This window comes from Podarcis tiliguerta (assembly GCF_965153285.1).
Source record: "Podarcis tiliguerta genome assembly, chromosome: 14".
In the NCBI taxonomy this organism is placed as follows: Eukaryota; Metazoa; Chordata; class Lepidosauria; order Squamata; family Lacertidae; genus Podarcis; species Podarcis tiliguerta.
The window spans coordinates 25462761-25477553 of record NC_139547.1 but is presented as its reverse complement, the minus strand read 5'-3'; the positions used below and the strand labels follow the sequence as shown (position 1 = coordinate 25477553).

The window sequence follows — 14793 nt, the reverse complement described above, 5'->3', positions numbered from 1 at the left end:
GAAATCCCTGCGTGTGTTTTCACGGGGCCGGGGTAGGGGGTGGAATCTGTGCATTTATTTAGGGGTGGGCTCTTTTTTGAGGGGAGGGGGCGCAGACATTGCAGACCCACAAAGAGGGGCAACCCCATTATCGGTCGTAGTTTTTTCTTTGCAACAGGAGCGGGGAGGGGGAGAGAGAAAGGCTTTTCAAGCCTTTGCAAAGCTGCGCTGGGAAGGGCAGAGACCCTCACCCCCCCCCCAAAAAAAAACCCCGTCCGACCTGCTTTGATTCCTAGCTGCATTTAAAGGAACTCCCCCCCGGCCAAAAAAAGGGGAAGTCATTGGGGGCGCTTTATTCGGCCGTGCGCGCTGGCCGGCGGGGTCCGTCCCGTCGCAGGAGCGAGGGAAGCCGGAGCGCGCCGGCCGGCCGGCCGTTGGCTCGCCTTTTGTTCTGCCCCCTTTGCTGGGGACTCCCAGGGGAGGGGAGGGGAGGGGCGGGGCGGGAGGAGGAGGAGGAGGGTTGGGGGGCTCGAAGGCGGCGGCGCTGCTGTTGCTGCTACTGCTGGGGCGCCGCCTGGCAGGCAGGAGAGGCGAGCCGGGCGCCGGGAGAGCAGCCGCGCCAGAGCGCACGCCGGCGAAGAGGCAGGCAGGCAGGCCGGCTGCCCGTCCGGCAAGATGGCGCAAGGCGGCCCTCGCCGCCGCGCAGGCTCCTCCCGTCCTCGCTGCCGCCGCTACTGCTTCTCCTCGAGGCGAAGGTTGAGGCGTTAGGCTCGGCCTGCCCCACGGACGGACGGACGGATCCCCTCACCCATCGCCTGCCTTGCCTGGCTCCGAGGGCGCTCGTCTTTGGGCCCGGCGGCGGGCGCACGTGCGCGGCCGCTGCTTTGTGCGGCTCGGTGGGCTCCTCGCCACGCCTGCTTCGCCCGGGAGAGAAGCGAGGCAGCCGCGCCGGACGGGGCTTCGTCGTCGAGAGAAGGGTTCGGGGGAACCCGCCCGCGAGGAAAAGAAAGAGGACCTCTCCAATCTTCCCGGAGCCAATGGCTCCCCGCGGCTGGCCCTTGCCGCCGCTTTGCTCGCTCGCCTGCCTCCTGGTCGCCGCCGCCCTGGCAGCAGGTAGGCACGCGGGGTTCCCTTCGGAGGGGCAGGGGGACGAGGGAGGGGGGCACCGATTCTCCAGGAAGGGTAGGGAGACCCCTCCTCTGACTAGCTGAGATTTCAACTTTTGGGCGTGCGCCGTTTTCAGACTTTGTTTTTCTTCGACGGGGCGGGGGAGCCCTTTTCTCGGGGTGTGTATTATGTGTGTGTGTGGAAATGGCAATCGCACCCCGAAGCTCCGGACGGGGCTGTTGCCGCGCGATCGCCTCCCCGGCTTCTCTCCGGCTGCGTTTGGGTGCGCGCGTGGTTCTCCCCTTCTTTCCTCCCCTTCTCTGGAAAGCACATGGGTCTGTCAACAAGTCCTCTTCCAAGGAGGGAAACGTGCCAAGTCGCAGTAAATAAACCGACGACCGCGATCCGCCTGTTCTCTCCGCCTCCCTCGCCTCCTTCAGAGGCACAACGGAGAGGCTGAGAGAGAGGCGCTTCTGGGCGAAGCACCGGCTCTTGCAGGGAAGGAGCTGCGCTCGCCCTTCTGCCTCGGATAAAGGCTTCTGCACATGATAAAATCACTCTCGCCTTCCTCCGCACCCTCTTTGTTTAAGAGCATCAGGAGCGCTGTGCTTCGGACCAGACCGAAATCGCGCCCTGGTGCTCTGATTCCAGCGCTGCCTAACGAGCGAGAGATGCCTCTGCAAAGCTCAGAAAGGCATCTTTCCCCAGAGTCTGGGCTCCGGGGGTCTAGTGCCTCTACACAATGACTGGTAGCTATTGCCTGACCCGTCTTTGGTGTATTTATTTAATCTCGTTTACCAAAAAAAGATAGTGGTTGTAGTAGCTCAGTACAGTACAGCTGAGTACAGTACAGTACAGTACAGTGATAATCTATTTTGCGTGCAGAAGGATCCTAGATTCAAATCCTGGTTACCTCTCCAGGAAGGGCGGGGAGAACCTTTCTCTAGGGTTTCAGGTGGGAGGCTGCCAGCCAGTGTAGGCAGTACAGACCCAGGTGGAGCAATGGTCTGACTCGCTGTAAGTTGCCTTTCTCTGTTCCTAGGTCCTGTTGGGTCTTATGGTAAGGAGCACTTTACATTGTTAATGCAGGGCTGAGCCACGGTTTTGCAGTTGCCTCCGTGTGTTGTGTGTTAAGAATAGGCCATGTGGAGAGTGAGATTTCTCCCTGCACCAGTGCTGTGGTGAGGCAGTACGCCTCTGATTCCCAGAGACAGGCTGCCTCTGATTGCCACCAGGTCTTGGGGTTCGGCAGTTGGGGGTGGCTCTCTCTGTCTTGCCCCAATGGGCGTTCCCAGCATGTGATCGGCACCGTTGGGGACAGATTAAATGGACATTTGGTATGGTCCGATTTTGGTCAGTCCTTACGATCGTGGTCTAGAAGGGGTTTGTGGAGTATGGAGGTTGCGATACCCTTTTAGTATGAAGTGGGGTGCAAGCAGGGGGTGCATGTCTTCAGTTTGCTGGAGGGAAAGTCCAGAGAACCCGATGGGTATGGAGGAGTTAGTCGGTCTCATGAGTCCCACTCTCCCTGCTCCTTTCAAAACACAGAATTGCTGAAATGGTTGTGGGACCCACTCTTGGGTTTCAGGGACAAAGCAGGGGATGTGCTGGCTTTTTCTCCTTCTTACTGTTCTTATCCGGGATAGCAACATATCGGGAGGCATCCATAGGAGTGCAATGGATGGTTAACATTAAAGCATAAAGGAAACTTCAAATGCACAAGGGGCAAATGCACCAAGAGCGTTTCCTGGGAAAGGAAGGTGGCTTGAGACAGCAGAACTGGAAGGCGAAGCAAGGTGAACTCTTGAGATTACCCCAGCGTGGACCTTCATAAAGCCTCTTAGCTGGACTTGCAAGCTTGCCATCTAAACAGGATACTTCTCTCATTCCAGCTAATGCATATGGGTAATAGCAAACGGAACAAGCTGGAATAATAGGGCATGCTTTTGTTTATGTAAACGGTATTGGTCATGAGAACCATGTTCATATGCTGAGCTGAACTATTTTCCCTTACGTTTGTTATATCCCACATCTCTCCTCCAAGGCATGTAAGGTGGTGCACATGGTTCTCCCCCCTCTCCTGTTTTATCCTTACAACAATCCTGTGAGTTGGATTTGGCTGAGAGGCAGGGACTGGCCCAAGGTCATGCAGCGAGTTTCATGGCCAAATGCGGGATTTGAACCCTGGTTTCCCAGGCCCTAGACCTGCACTCTTACCACTATGCCACAATGGCATGCAGGGAGAGAGGGGCTGTTGTCTTTGTGTGCTGCTTTGTGGAGGTCTCTGGTTGGAAAGATGTTAGGCTGTGCTGGCCTTTTTCTAGAGTCCGGAAGACCTTTTCTCCGTCAAAGTTGATGTGCTTGAAAAGATGCTGATGAGAAGACTAGGCATCTTGGAGAAAAGCCTCTACTACACATAATAGGACTTTTAAATGTTTTTTTTCCTGCAAGTTTCCAGAAGGATGTTCACTAACGTGTCTGCAGAAAAGCCACCTTTAAATTCATATTTAAAAAAAACACAGTTGCAAAATGTTTTCCCAAGTGGGCCATGGGGGATAAAAATGCCTCTCTTTCTGTGTTGTTCCTTTGCATGCACTAGGGACAGGAGGGAAGATGAAGGCTGCAATTTTGTGCATGCTTACCTGCGATTAAATCCATTGGACTTGGAGGGGCTTTCTTCTGAGCCAAGCAGGCATGGCACGGAGCCACTGATACAGAAGGCAGCGAAATCACAAGCCGTTGCACAAAAACGTGATTGGGAGAAACAGCCTTCTTAAAACAGCCGCAAGGGAAGCAGGATGGAAAGTTGGGCATGAGATTAGTGTTCTTTTCCTGATCCTCGAAAGCAGGAGGCTTTATTGCAATGTGTGGTTTTTACCTTTCAAGAAATGCAGGAACTTGTTAGTTAACACCACCCACCGGATTGAAGCAGAACAGCATAAACATTACAGGGATTTCCCCCTTGGAACTGCTGAGCTGAAACCTTTGCCAATGATTGCAAGCATTTGCTCCTTCTGTTTGCCATCATTCTCCACTGCTCCCCACTTTTTTTTGATGCCCAGCCTCCAAATTTATGTGAATTGAATAGCCAGGAGGAAGGGGGCATTTAGGTCAGAAACGGGGAAAGTGGGAGGTTGCTGTGTCCCTTCTCCAACCCCACCCCACCCCACAACTTCTTTTGGGAACTCCTACAGCACAATCAGGACGCGGGTGGTGCTGTGGGTTAAACCACAGAGCCCAGGACTTGCCGATCAGAAGGTCGGTGGTTCGAATCCCTGTGACGGGGTGAGCTCCTGTTGCTCGGTCTCTGCTCCTGCCAACCTAGCAGTTCGAAAGCATGAAGTGCAAGTAGATAAATAGGCACTGCTCCGGCAGGAAGGTAAACGGTGTTTCCATGCGCTGCTCTGGTTCACCAGAAGCGGCTTGGTCATGTTGGCCACATAACCCGGAAGCTGTACGCTGGCTCCCTCGGCCAATAAAGCGAGATGAGCGCTGCAACCCCAGAGTCGGCCATGACTGGACCTAATGGTCAGGGGTCCCTTTACCTTTTACAGCACAATCATCACATGATCCATTGTTGCTGGTGGCTGTTCATACAGGAGGACAAGGCTACCAGTGGCTACATGTCACTTTGGCCACTAGCCACAATGGCAATGTTCTTCCTCCACTGTCAGAGGCATTATGCAGGAGATCACAAGTGGGCAGAGTGCCCTGGTGCTCAGGTTCTGCTTGCAGGCTTCCCAGAGGCTTCTGGTCAGCCACTGTGAGAACAAGATGCTGGACTAGATGGTTCGCTGGCCTGATCCAGCAGGCTCTTAACTTTCCGACAGCATGATCTGTGTACATGGTGGACAGTTGTGCACACTGCAGATCAGGGGCAGAGCAGGTGCTCAGCATGCGCAAGCTCTGGATTCACGCGCTGGGATCTGTCATTAAAAGGGTCACAGCCGCTGCCTGCCAGAGTCTGCAATACTAGTCTAGGTGGGCAAATCAACTGAGCAGTTTCCTATGGTCTCCTGTAATGCTTTCCATGGTCTCTGCCTGCAAGCAGCTGACAATCTAAATTCAAACAGTAGTAGTTGGGGGTGGAATGGGGAAGAGCAGAAGGAAAGGAAGAGGCAAGGGATGCCTTGTCTGGAACAGGAGTGGTGAGCCTTTTCCAGCCTAAGGACCACATTCTCCCTGAATAGCCTTCCAAGGGCCACATGCCATTGATGGGGAGGCCAAAGTGTGCAGAGCATTGAATGTGAATATTACTACTGTAGAGCAAGCTAGTTCCTACGCAGAAGGAGCATGATCAAAGGACAAATTCCAGCCAGGCAAAGACTCTGGGGGTGCGGGGCAGGGCCAGTGAGGGGTGTGGCCTGAGGAGAGTTCAAAGGGCTAGACAGAGGCCCAGAGGAGAGCTGCCTTTGACCTCTGAGCTCCCACTGCTGGTCTCAAAGAGACCAAGAGGGAAAGGAGGGTATTTTGTTCACTGGAGGTGAGATGCCTCTTAGGAACTGAATAATGAGAGGGATGAGGCTGTGGGTTTCAGCAAACGAAGGTCCCTAACACTTGCACTTCCAGCAGTCAAAGGTGAGCAGAGTGTGTATTGTGGCCCTTGTGAAGTACAAAGCGCTGATTAACTAAATGCAATTAGGGAGCTCTGCTTATTAGCACGTGCCTGTCATGATGTCAGGGCGGATAATAGTATGCAATTAAGATGATTGAAATAATGCTGATTCTTTTTTCTCTCTCCCCCCCATCTGACAATCTCTTGAAAGCTGAACCCTTCATAAATGCAAACCACCAGACAGCTAGATGGGTATTAGGAAGAGTAGAAAAACAACAGACAAGCAATCCTGATTTTTGCAGGGCATGGTTTTGCTTTCTGATCTTCCTGAAGATTGTATCTCTTGTGGCTTAAAGGAATCGAGGTATCCCTGGAGCTCACCTCCCAGTCCTCTTTGTAGGAAATATTAATTTGTCGTGTGAAACTTAAAACACCAATGCCAGTTAAAGCAGTTACTGTGGAAATTAAATGGGCGTTACTAACCTGCTTCTACTAGTTTTAACGGGTCTACTTTTGAGTAAAATGTGGTCTAGCCAACTTAAAGGTGCACTTTTAGCACTCCTCTTTCCAACAGCTTGTGAAAGTAGATCTTTAATGACCCCATTTCGCAGAAGAGACTCAACACTTGTCCATTGCATGTTCTTGTGAATGCAGCATTTAAATGTCCTGTGTCCTGATCAAGCTTTAACACTTGCCTTCGCTGGTTGTTGTGGCACTGAACTGGTATCTGTGCCTGAAGGAGGGAAATCTGTGTGGTTGGATTGCATTATTATTGCATTATTCTCCTCCCACATTTGATTTGTGATTCACGCAGGGTCTCAGAACTCCACTGGCGGCAGCTCTAAGGTATTCCAAGTTGTTCCACCAGTGAACCAAGTTGTTTCATTCACAATTTTATTTGCATGCCATTTTTTCTGCAAAAAAGAATCCTGCTCAAAGCGGCTTACAACAAAGAAAACAGGAATGCATCTCAAAATCAACCATTGCGAGAAAAAGTTCATGATAACGTAATAAAACAACAGCGTCATGGCAAATATAACAATATACAAAACCTCCCAGCATTTCAGCACTGGAAATATAACAATATTGCATTAACAGCATTTCACCCCTTGGTGAAAAGGAAACAGTAACAGGGAAGCTTGACAGTTTCAGCTTGGTCCTAGAAATGTTTCCGGTCTGCTGTTGCTCACAGCCCTTCTCCTGCAATGACTTACAAGGCTTCCAAAGGCTGGATCAGAGTCTGGCATCCTGCTGTCACAGTTGCAAACCAGATCCCTGTGGATCCTAGCAGCTGGGATTCCAATTTGGAAGGGAACTGGGAGCCATTTTGTGGTTCGCCTCAGGTGCCAACATGTTTTGGGTTGGCCCTGCTGCTGAGTCTCCACTGGCAGTGAGTTCCACAGGACAGGGCCTGCCATGCAAAAGACTGAGTCCCTAGTAAAGGTTGATCAAATCTCAGGGGCCTTATGAGGAGCCTCCAGAAGTGCCCCATCGGAGGATCTCAGTAATTGAGTTGAAGGATAAAGGATCAGGAACGGGTAACTTGAAACACTAGGTTTACAACAGCTTGCAAGCCTTGACGCTATATATTTAAAAAATAAATCCAAAAAATTGTCTTTGTCTTGAGTGATGGACAGCTTTTGTCTGCTTCCACAGAGCCCAGTTTTCAGGGACCAGAACAGGATATGAGCTGCAGACCCTGCTCGGTCAGAGCCCTAGAATTAAATCTTGTCATTTATATTTAACCAGGGCTTCACTTTTTAAATTATTCAAGGGTCTAAGCTTTCATTAATTCCTCTGCCTACATGGGTTTAGTTTTGTTTTTGATGTGGAATGGGATTGCTTTCACCTAAATTGGTGTAATACCCCCATATGTATCTCCCCTTCTCCCTGCTTAAACCGCACGCCGGGTATCATTTAACGAATAAAAAACGTTGACATGATATATGAAATTAAAGCTGGCGTTGGGCACAGAAATGCATTTGAAAGTGCCGAGATTGGATCCGCTCTCATTTCTAATCAAAACAGCCAGCTTAACAAAAGGAAGGAGCAGATTGGTTCTCTGGCGTGTGAACCGAGCTGTGCTGGAAGCGAAAGAAAGGTGGATGGGAATGGGGTCAGGGGGGTCAGCTGATTATTTACAGCAGCTGTCCCCCAACCTGGTGCCCTCCGGATGTTTTAGGCTACAGCTTCCATTGCCTGGGGCCATAGGAGTCGTACTTCAAAACCTCCTGAGGGTACCTGGTTGAGGGGAGACTGATCTACACGTTAACATTCCCAGGTTCGAGTGCAGCTCTCTTTTAGGTGCAGCTGCTCTGCTGACTTCCTGGAAAAAAGATCTAGTAGTGATGTATGGAAGTGAGAGCTGGACCATAAAGAAGGCTGATTGCCGAAGAATTGATGCTTTTGAATTATGGTGTTGGAGGAGACTCTTGAGAGTCCCATGGACTGCAAGAAGATCAAACCTCTCCATTCTTAAGGAAATCAGCCCTGAGTGCTCACTGGAAGGACAGATCCTGAAGCTGAGGCTCCAATACTTTGGCCACCTCATGAGAAGAGAAGACTCCCTGGAAAAGACCCTGATGCTGGGAAGGATTGAGGGCACAAGGAGAAGGGGACGACAGAGGATGAGATGGTTGGATAGTGTTCTCGAAGCTACCAACATGAGTTTGACCAAACTGCGGGAGGCAGTGGAAGACCGGAGTGCCTGGTATGCTCTGGTCCATGGGGTCACGAAGAGTCGGACACGACTAAACGACTAAACAACAACAAATGTGGGCATGCAGTGAATGAGTGAGCCAAAGTGCTGCTTTTGGGGTTGCTTTTCTGGTGCATCTTGGAGGAACAAAATTCCCATTCCGCGTTTCTCTCTTTCTAGTCTTTCTTTACTCCTGCTTTTGCTCTCAGGAGCCCCTTTTGTCTTTTCCCCTTGGAACCCAAAGTCAACTCAGCTGTCCTCCGTGCTGCCTTTGGAAGTGGCTGTCCATCAAGACTCTCTTCTTTTATGCCATCTCCACCAGGCTTTCTGATCCACACCAGCTCCTTTGTGTGGCATGGAGAGATCAAGGGAAGCTGGCTTTATTGCCATGGCGCAGTGGCTGCTGTTGGGATGGTCTGGATCTTGTTCCCATGGTAGCCACTGCTGGGTTGGGCCTTCCCCATTCCACCAGCTCCGAGGAACAGCTTGTCCAAGCAGATCCACGTGCCGGATTTTCCTTGAGCGAAGCCCCCAGCGTCCGGCAAAGTTGAAGGTTGGAAGCTTCAGGTCAGATGTTCAAGAAAGCCTGCGAAAGAGAACCATAAAACAAATATAAAACAGACCAGAAACATCAGCAACGAAAGCAATTATTGTAGCAACAGTAAAACTAGCAGTAGATATAAAATCAGTCAGCAGGATGCGAAGCTGACTGCTAAGTCTGGCAGCTTTAACAGAGGATTAGATAAATTCTTGAAGGCCATGGCTATCAGTGGCTACTTGCCACTGTTACCTCTACTCTCGGAGATACTAGGTCTCTGAATATCAGTTGCTGGGAATCTCAGGTGGGGAGAGCAGCATTTGAAGTTCACCAGGCACATTTTGCACCTGGTGATTGGCCACCTGCACCCAAGGGAAGATGCCTGGGTGGCAGGATGATGTGGGACATCTCCACCATCTGGAGGTGCATGCCTCCTTGGATCTTGACTGTTTTCACACACAAGCAACACATCCTGTCGAATCCTAGCCATTACATTTTATCTGCACAACCAGAATGAATTTCAGGAACCCAAAAAGTCTTACTGAAAAATATGATGTTCGAATTGTCTGGACCCAGCATGGCAATGAAGCATTCCCTCTTGGTGACTGTAACCCTGGTTTAAGGAGCCGTTTGGCGCCTAGTTTATATACCTGAGCTTCTAACACTGGCCGGGGAGAGTAGCCTGCATATCTCTGCAGATACACTGGGATGGTCATTGTGAGAACAAGACTCTGGACCAAATGGGCCATTAGCCTGATTTCTTCCCATCTTTGCAGTCTCTAGTAGGACTTTCCTTGTGTGTTTGGTGTTTCCACTGCAACTTGAAGTTTATTATTGGACTGGTTGTTGGGGTGTGTGTGTGATGGTGCCTTTTAAATACTTAGTGTAGTGGTTAGAGTGTCTGACTAGGACCCGGGTGACCAGGGGTCAAATGACTGCTTGGTCACGAAGTTTGCTGGGTGACCTTGGGCCAGTCACTGTGTCTCAGCCTCACCTACCTCACAGGGTTGTTGTGGGGATTAAATGAGGAGGGGGAGAACCATGTATGTTGTCCTGAGCAACTTGGAGGAAAAGGTGGTATATAAATGCAATCAAGATACAGTGGTACCTCGGGTTGAGTACTTAATTCGTTCCGGGGGTCTGTACTTAACCTGAAACTGTTCTTAACCTGAAGCACCACTTTAGCTAATGGGGCCTCCCGCTGCTGACACGCCGTTACCACATGATTTCTGTTCTCATCCTGAAGCAAAGTTCTTAATCTGAGGTAATATTTCTGAGTTAGCGGAGTCTGTAACCTGAAGTGTATGTAACCCGAGGTATCACTGTATAAGCTTTAGTTTGGAAGGGGACAGAACTATTCAAGCCCTAACTGCTATTTCCTCTTCACACTCTTATTTCCATTTTCTGAACAATGCCATTGTTAGTATCCTGTAGCAAGTCAAGTTCTCTATGGACTATAAACATCTGTTAAATCCAAATGATTAGGGGGTTTGTGCATGAAAGAGTCAGTTCGGAATTACTTCAGTCTCACGAACTGGTCTGAACTTTACTGGAGTTCTTTTTTTCTTTCTTAAAAAACTTTACAGAGTTTTAAAAAAACCAATAAATTATGTAGCACGGCTCATGAAAAAGCCTGTCCTTGGCCAGTCAACCCAAAAGAGTCTAGAAAGTTTTGGTTTTGCAGGAGGATAAAAATAATTGTTTTCATGTGTTTTGCGAGCCCGTAAAAGCAACAGGGCAGGAAGTGAGCGGGCCCATAATTGCACTTTCAAAGAAAGAGAGGCAGAGAGGGACTGGCCAATGGCCCCTTGTGGAGGAGGCTCAGCCATGCTCCCCAGGGCAGCTTCAACCTAAGAGAGCTCCGGGATAGCTTCAGTGCAGGTTTCCAACAGAATATCTTGGGAAGCATTAATGCTATGATGCTTAGTGCTAGTGTGTCCTTTGTTTGTTTGGAGTGTGGAAGGGTCTTGACTCAGCGTTTTGAGTGCAAAAAAGTTCTCCGGTTGACTCCTTGGTCTCTCCAAGTAGGAAAGACCCCTTCCCCAAACCCTGGAGATTCAGGAAGGGGTTTAGGTTGCAGCCATCTGCTAAAATGGAATTTCTCTTCCATTGATTTCATAGAGGTTTCCACCCAGACCTACTATGGATTCCCTGCTAACAAACCTCCTCCCTTTTATCCTGATGCACACCCCTGCCTGGATCAGGAAGGGCTGTGCATTGGAAGCCCCTGCTAAAGGGGAGGATTTCCCTCCCCCATTATACCGTAATTTTAGCAGAGGATCCTTGCAACCCACTGCCAAGTCAAGGGGAGAAACTCTCTCCTTTAGAAGCCCCAGCTTCAGGACTTCAAAGTATCTTGCATGTAATGTCACTGTGATGTCATGGAACTGATAGGTGGGCAGCCTCATCCACTTGTCTGATTTGGCCCTACAAGGCTGATCCTGATGAAGATGTGGCCCTTGTAGATGAAAAGGTTTCCTACTCATACTGTAAAGCAAGGCCCTAGAAGAGGGTTGCTCACAGCAAACCCAACCCCAAAGGCCTTCAAGCGAGTCTTCAATACATGGATTAGATATTAGACCAAGGATGGTGGACTTCAGGCATGCAGGATCTCCTTGGTTTGCTTGTTTCTCACTAGAACCCAGAGCCCACCAATCACAGCCAGGTGCAAAAAGGGCCAATGTGGTGGAGTAGTTAGAGTGTTTTGTGACTATGACCAGGATTCAAACTCCCACTTGGCCATCAAGCTTGCTGGGTGACCTTTGGCCGAGCATGCCTCTTAGTCTGAGCTCCCTCATAGGGTGGTTGTGAGAGTAAAAGAGGGGATGGGGAGAGCCATGAACACTATCTTGAGCTCCTAGGTGGAAAGTAAATGTAGTAATAAGTACAGAAAGAAAGAAAGAAAGAAAGAAAGAAAGAAAGAAAGAAAGAAAGAAAGAGAGGTTTAGTTAAGAATTAAGGAGTTTGTGGTGGTGATGATGATGATGATGATAATTTTATTATTTATATGCCATTCACCTGAATGGGTTGCCCCAGCCATTCTGGGCAGCTCCCAACAAAATATTAAAAACATTATAAAACCTCCAACGTTAAAAACTTCCCTGTACAGGGCTGCCTTCAGATGTCTTCTAAAAGTCATACAGCTGTGTATTTCTTTGACATCTGATGGGATAATGATATAATAACAGTTATTATGATCAGTACCAGAACCAAGCACACAGGTCCTTTTGAACCTAAACTCATGTTCTTCTCCCTCTCCTCACCACCCTGTGCTTTTAAAAAAGAAATAAAGAAGCTTTCTAGTTGGAATCGCTAGAAGATTAGGAGTCAGAACCACATGCCGATCTACTGTGAATTACTCAGAGATCTCCCAGTAGATCCCAATATGCTCCCTGCTCATTCCCCACCTCCCCATGTTAGACAGTGCAAGGACTGATCCCTTACGGTAGCTGTAAATAGATTTCATATGACCAAACCTCTCACGGTGCCCCTCTGTGGAATCCCTGATTGAGCCTCCTGTAGCTTTGCAGAAAAAAAGAGAGAAAGGGTCAGAGCTAGTTTGATCTCTTTCTGGCTGTCTCCGTAGAGCCCCCCCCCCCCGCCACAAATTCCTTCCTGTTTCACCTTAGCAATTGTATTTGGAGTGCTAACACCTGGGAAGGCTTCAGCTTAGTTTTGGAGCATCTGAAAAATATTAGGAGGGGTTGGTTTTTTTTTAAAAAAAATAATGCAATGGTGGGTTCTGCATTTAGGGTGGCGTCCCTCCTGAAGCAAAAACCCCATTGTGTCATTTTGGGGGAGGAGGTAAGATTCCTGGAGTCTGGTAACCCATTCACAACACAACCCTTTGCAAGTTTACTCAGAAGTAAGCCCCCACCACATTCAATGGGGCTTACTCCCAGATGTGGGTACACAGACGACTGCAACCTTGATACTGTGCAGTGATAGTTGGTGCTGTTCAGGTTGTGGAAAGGAACGGCAGATGCCCAGTTAAAAGCGAGGGTTGGAAGATGGGGAAAACAATAATTAAATCAACTTCAGAGTGCATTGAAAAGCTCTCATTCACCCCCCAAGCCTCCTCCCTCCCCCCTTTCCCTCTCTCTGCAAGATAAATCTGGGAGTTCAGCCTTTCCCCTGCTAATTGTTTTCTCTCTGATCAAATATTGGGTGATATTTTTTGGTTAAATAACTGTTTGTGTCGCCACACATCATATTGTTGGGGAAGATATGAAATGTTTCTCGCAGGAGAACTGGCAGAGAGGGGGAGTTTTCTGTCTTGAAGTTTTCCCTCCTCCATTGTGACATTGTCAATTACATTTTCCTCGCTCCCACCCTCCTTTCCTTTGCCATAATAAAAGGTAAAAGCGATTTAAAAGGAGGGAGAGAAAATTCCCTTGACAAAGCCCCAGCTGGAGCGGAGATGAGCAAGCACTTAACTGACTGATGAAGAATCTCCCAGTTATTTAAGAAGCTAACTTGGCATAGGAGGCTACAGCCCTGGGTCAGAGTTAGACCCATTTAAACTTGCTTGGGCTTACTTCTGAGCCCAGCTGTGTTGGGCTCAGAAGTATATAGCACAACTGTATATAACACAACTGTTTTATATTATTGCAGTGTTGCACATCCTGATTTGAAAAGGCTTCCTTCAAATCTGTCTTCCCACCCACTGGCCTCAGGGCTCTGGCACCATGATATTAGATTTGATAGGCATCCAAGATGTGAACAGGGCTATATTAGGAAATTAGCCGCAATTATTATCTTTCCCCCTCCAGCGAAGTGAATGGAGGCTTTTCCCTCCCTCTCCATTAATTGTGTAATCTTATTTACAATTGCCTTAAACAAAGAAGAAGAAGAAAATGGACCTCCAAATCCACCTCCAAAACCACTTTTAACCTTTTGCCTCTGGCCTGGGGTGGTATTTCAGTTCTTCAAGGGCAAAAGACGAAACATCTCATCCATATCCGAAATTGCCTTCATTTCAATTGAGGCCACTCTTTTGCCAGCGAATCCAAGCTGATCTCTAAACCAAACATTCCTTATTTTATTTTTTAAGAGGTTTTTTTAGAGTTTGGTTTCATGCTTGGAGGTGCCCTCTAGTTGAGCGCCCACATTGCCTCATTGCCAAACCTACAAATAGTGGCAGGGGATGTTGGGCAGCTGAGGAGACAAGTGACCACTCTTCCCCCTCTGTGGCTACCTCCAGAGCTTAGCGAAGTGTCGCTCAGTGACAGAGCAACTGTCCTCTGCTCAGAAGACCTGAGGTTCAAACTTCTGCACCTCCAGGAAGGTTTGCCAATTTCCCCTGCCTGAAACCCTGGAGAGCTGCTGCCAGCCAGGGTAGGCAGTACTGAGCTAGATGAACCAATAGGCCTGACTTGGTGTAAGGAAGCTTCCTGTGTTCCCGTCCCCTGCTCAGTGATCAGAATCTCAGAAGCCAGAACAGCAAGAGGGATCGCTGCGCAGTGAAAGTAGCAATCCCTCTTGCTGTTCTGGCTTCTGGGATAGCTGCGCAGCCTGCATTTGCTCCATTAAGACGCACACACATTTCCCCTTACTTTTTAGGAGGGAAAAAGTGAGTCTTATAGAGCAAAAAATATGGCACTTTGAGGCTTCAAAGCACATACATTTCAGTAATCCTTGAGTGTCAGCCAGGTGCAAAAAAATGGCACCCAGACTTATTTAGGTTCTCGCAAATGGAGAATCTTTAGGCGCAAAATGTGCCTGGTTCCCTGCTAATTTCGAACCCTGGTAGGAAGAGGCTAAAATAGATGTAGATGTCCCTGGATCAAGTGACTTTCCTTCTACAAGTTCTTTAAGTACTTAATCTAGCTCAAGGTTATCATCTGAACTAGCCAGATGTTTAATTAAGAATCCATCACAGCCGGTCCATCGTTTGAAAAATAAAACTTTAGAGCA

The 14793-nt window shown here is 48.9% G+C and overlaps 1 protein-coding gene across 1 annotated transcript in view; it reads left to right on the top strand.

Moving 5' to 3' along the window:
- The first annotated feature begins 544 nt into the window (after positions 1–544).
- IGDCC3 (immunoglobulin superfamily DCC subclass member 3) overlaps positions 545–14793 on the top strand; it is a 111347-nt gene continuing 97098 nt past the window's right edge. The window contains exon 1 of the mRNA XM_083411972.1: positions 545–1092. Coding sequence (XP_083268098.1) covers positions 1017–1092 — 76 coding nt within the window. The 5' untranslated portion in view covers positions 545–1016. The remainder of the gene's footprint in view (positions 1093–14793) is intronic.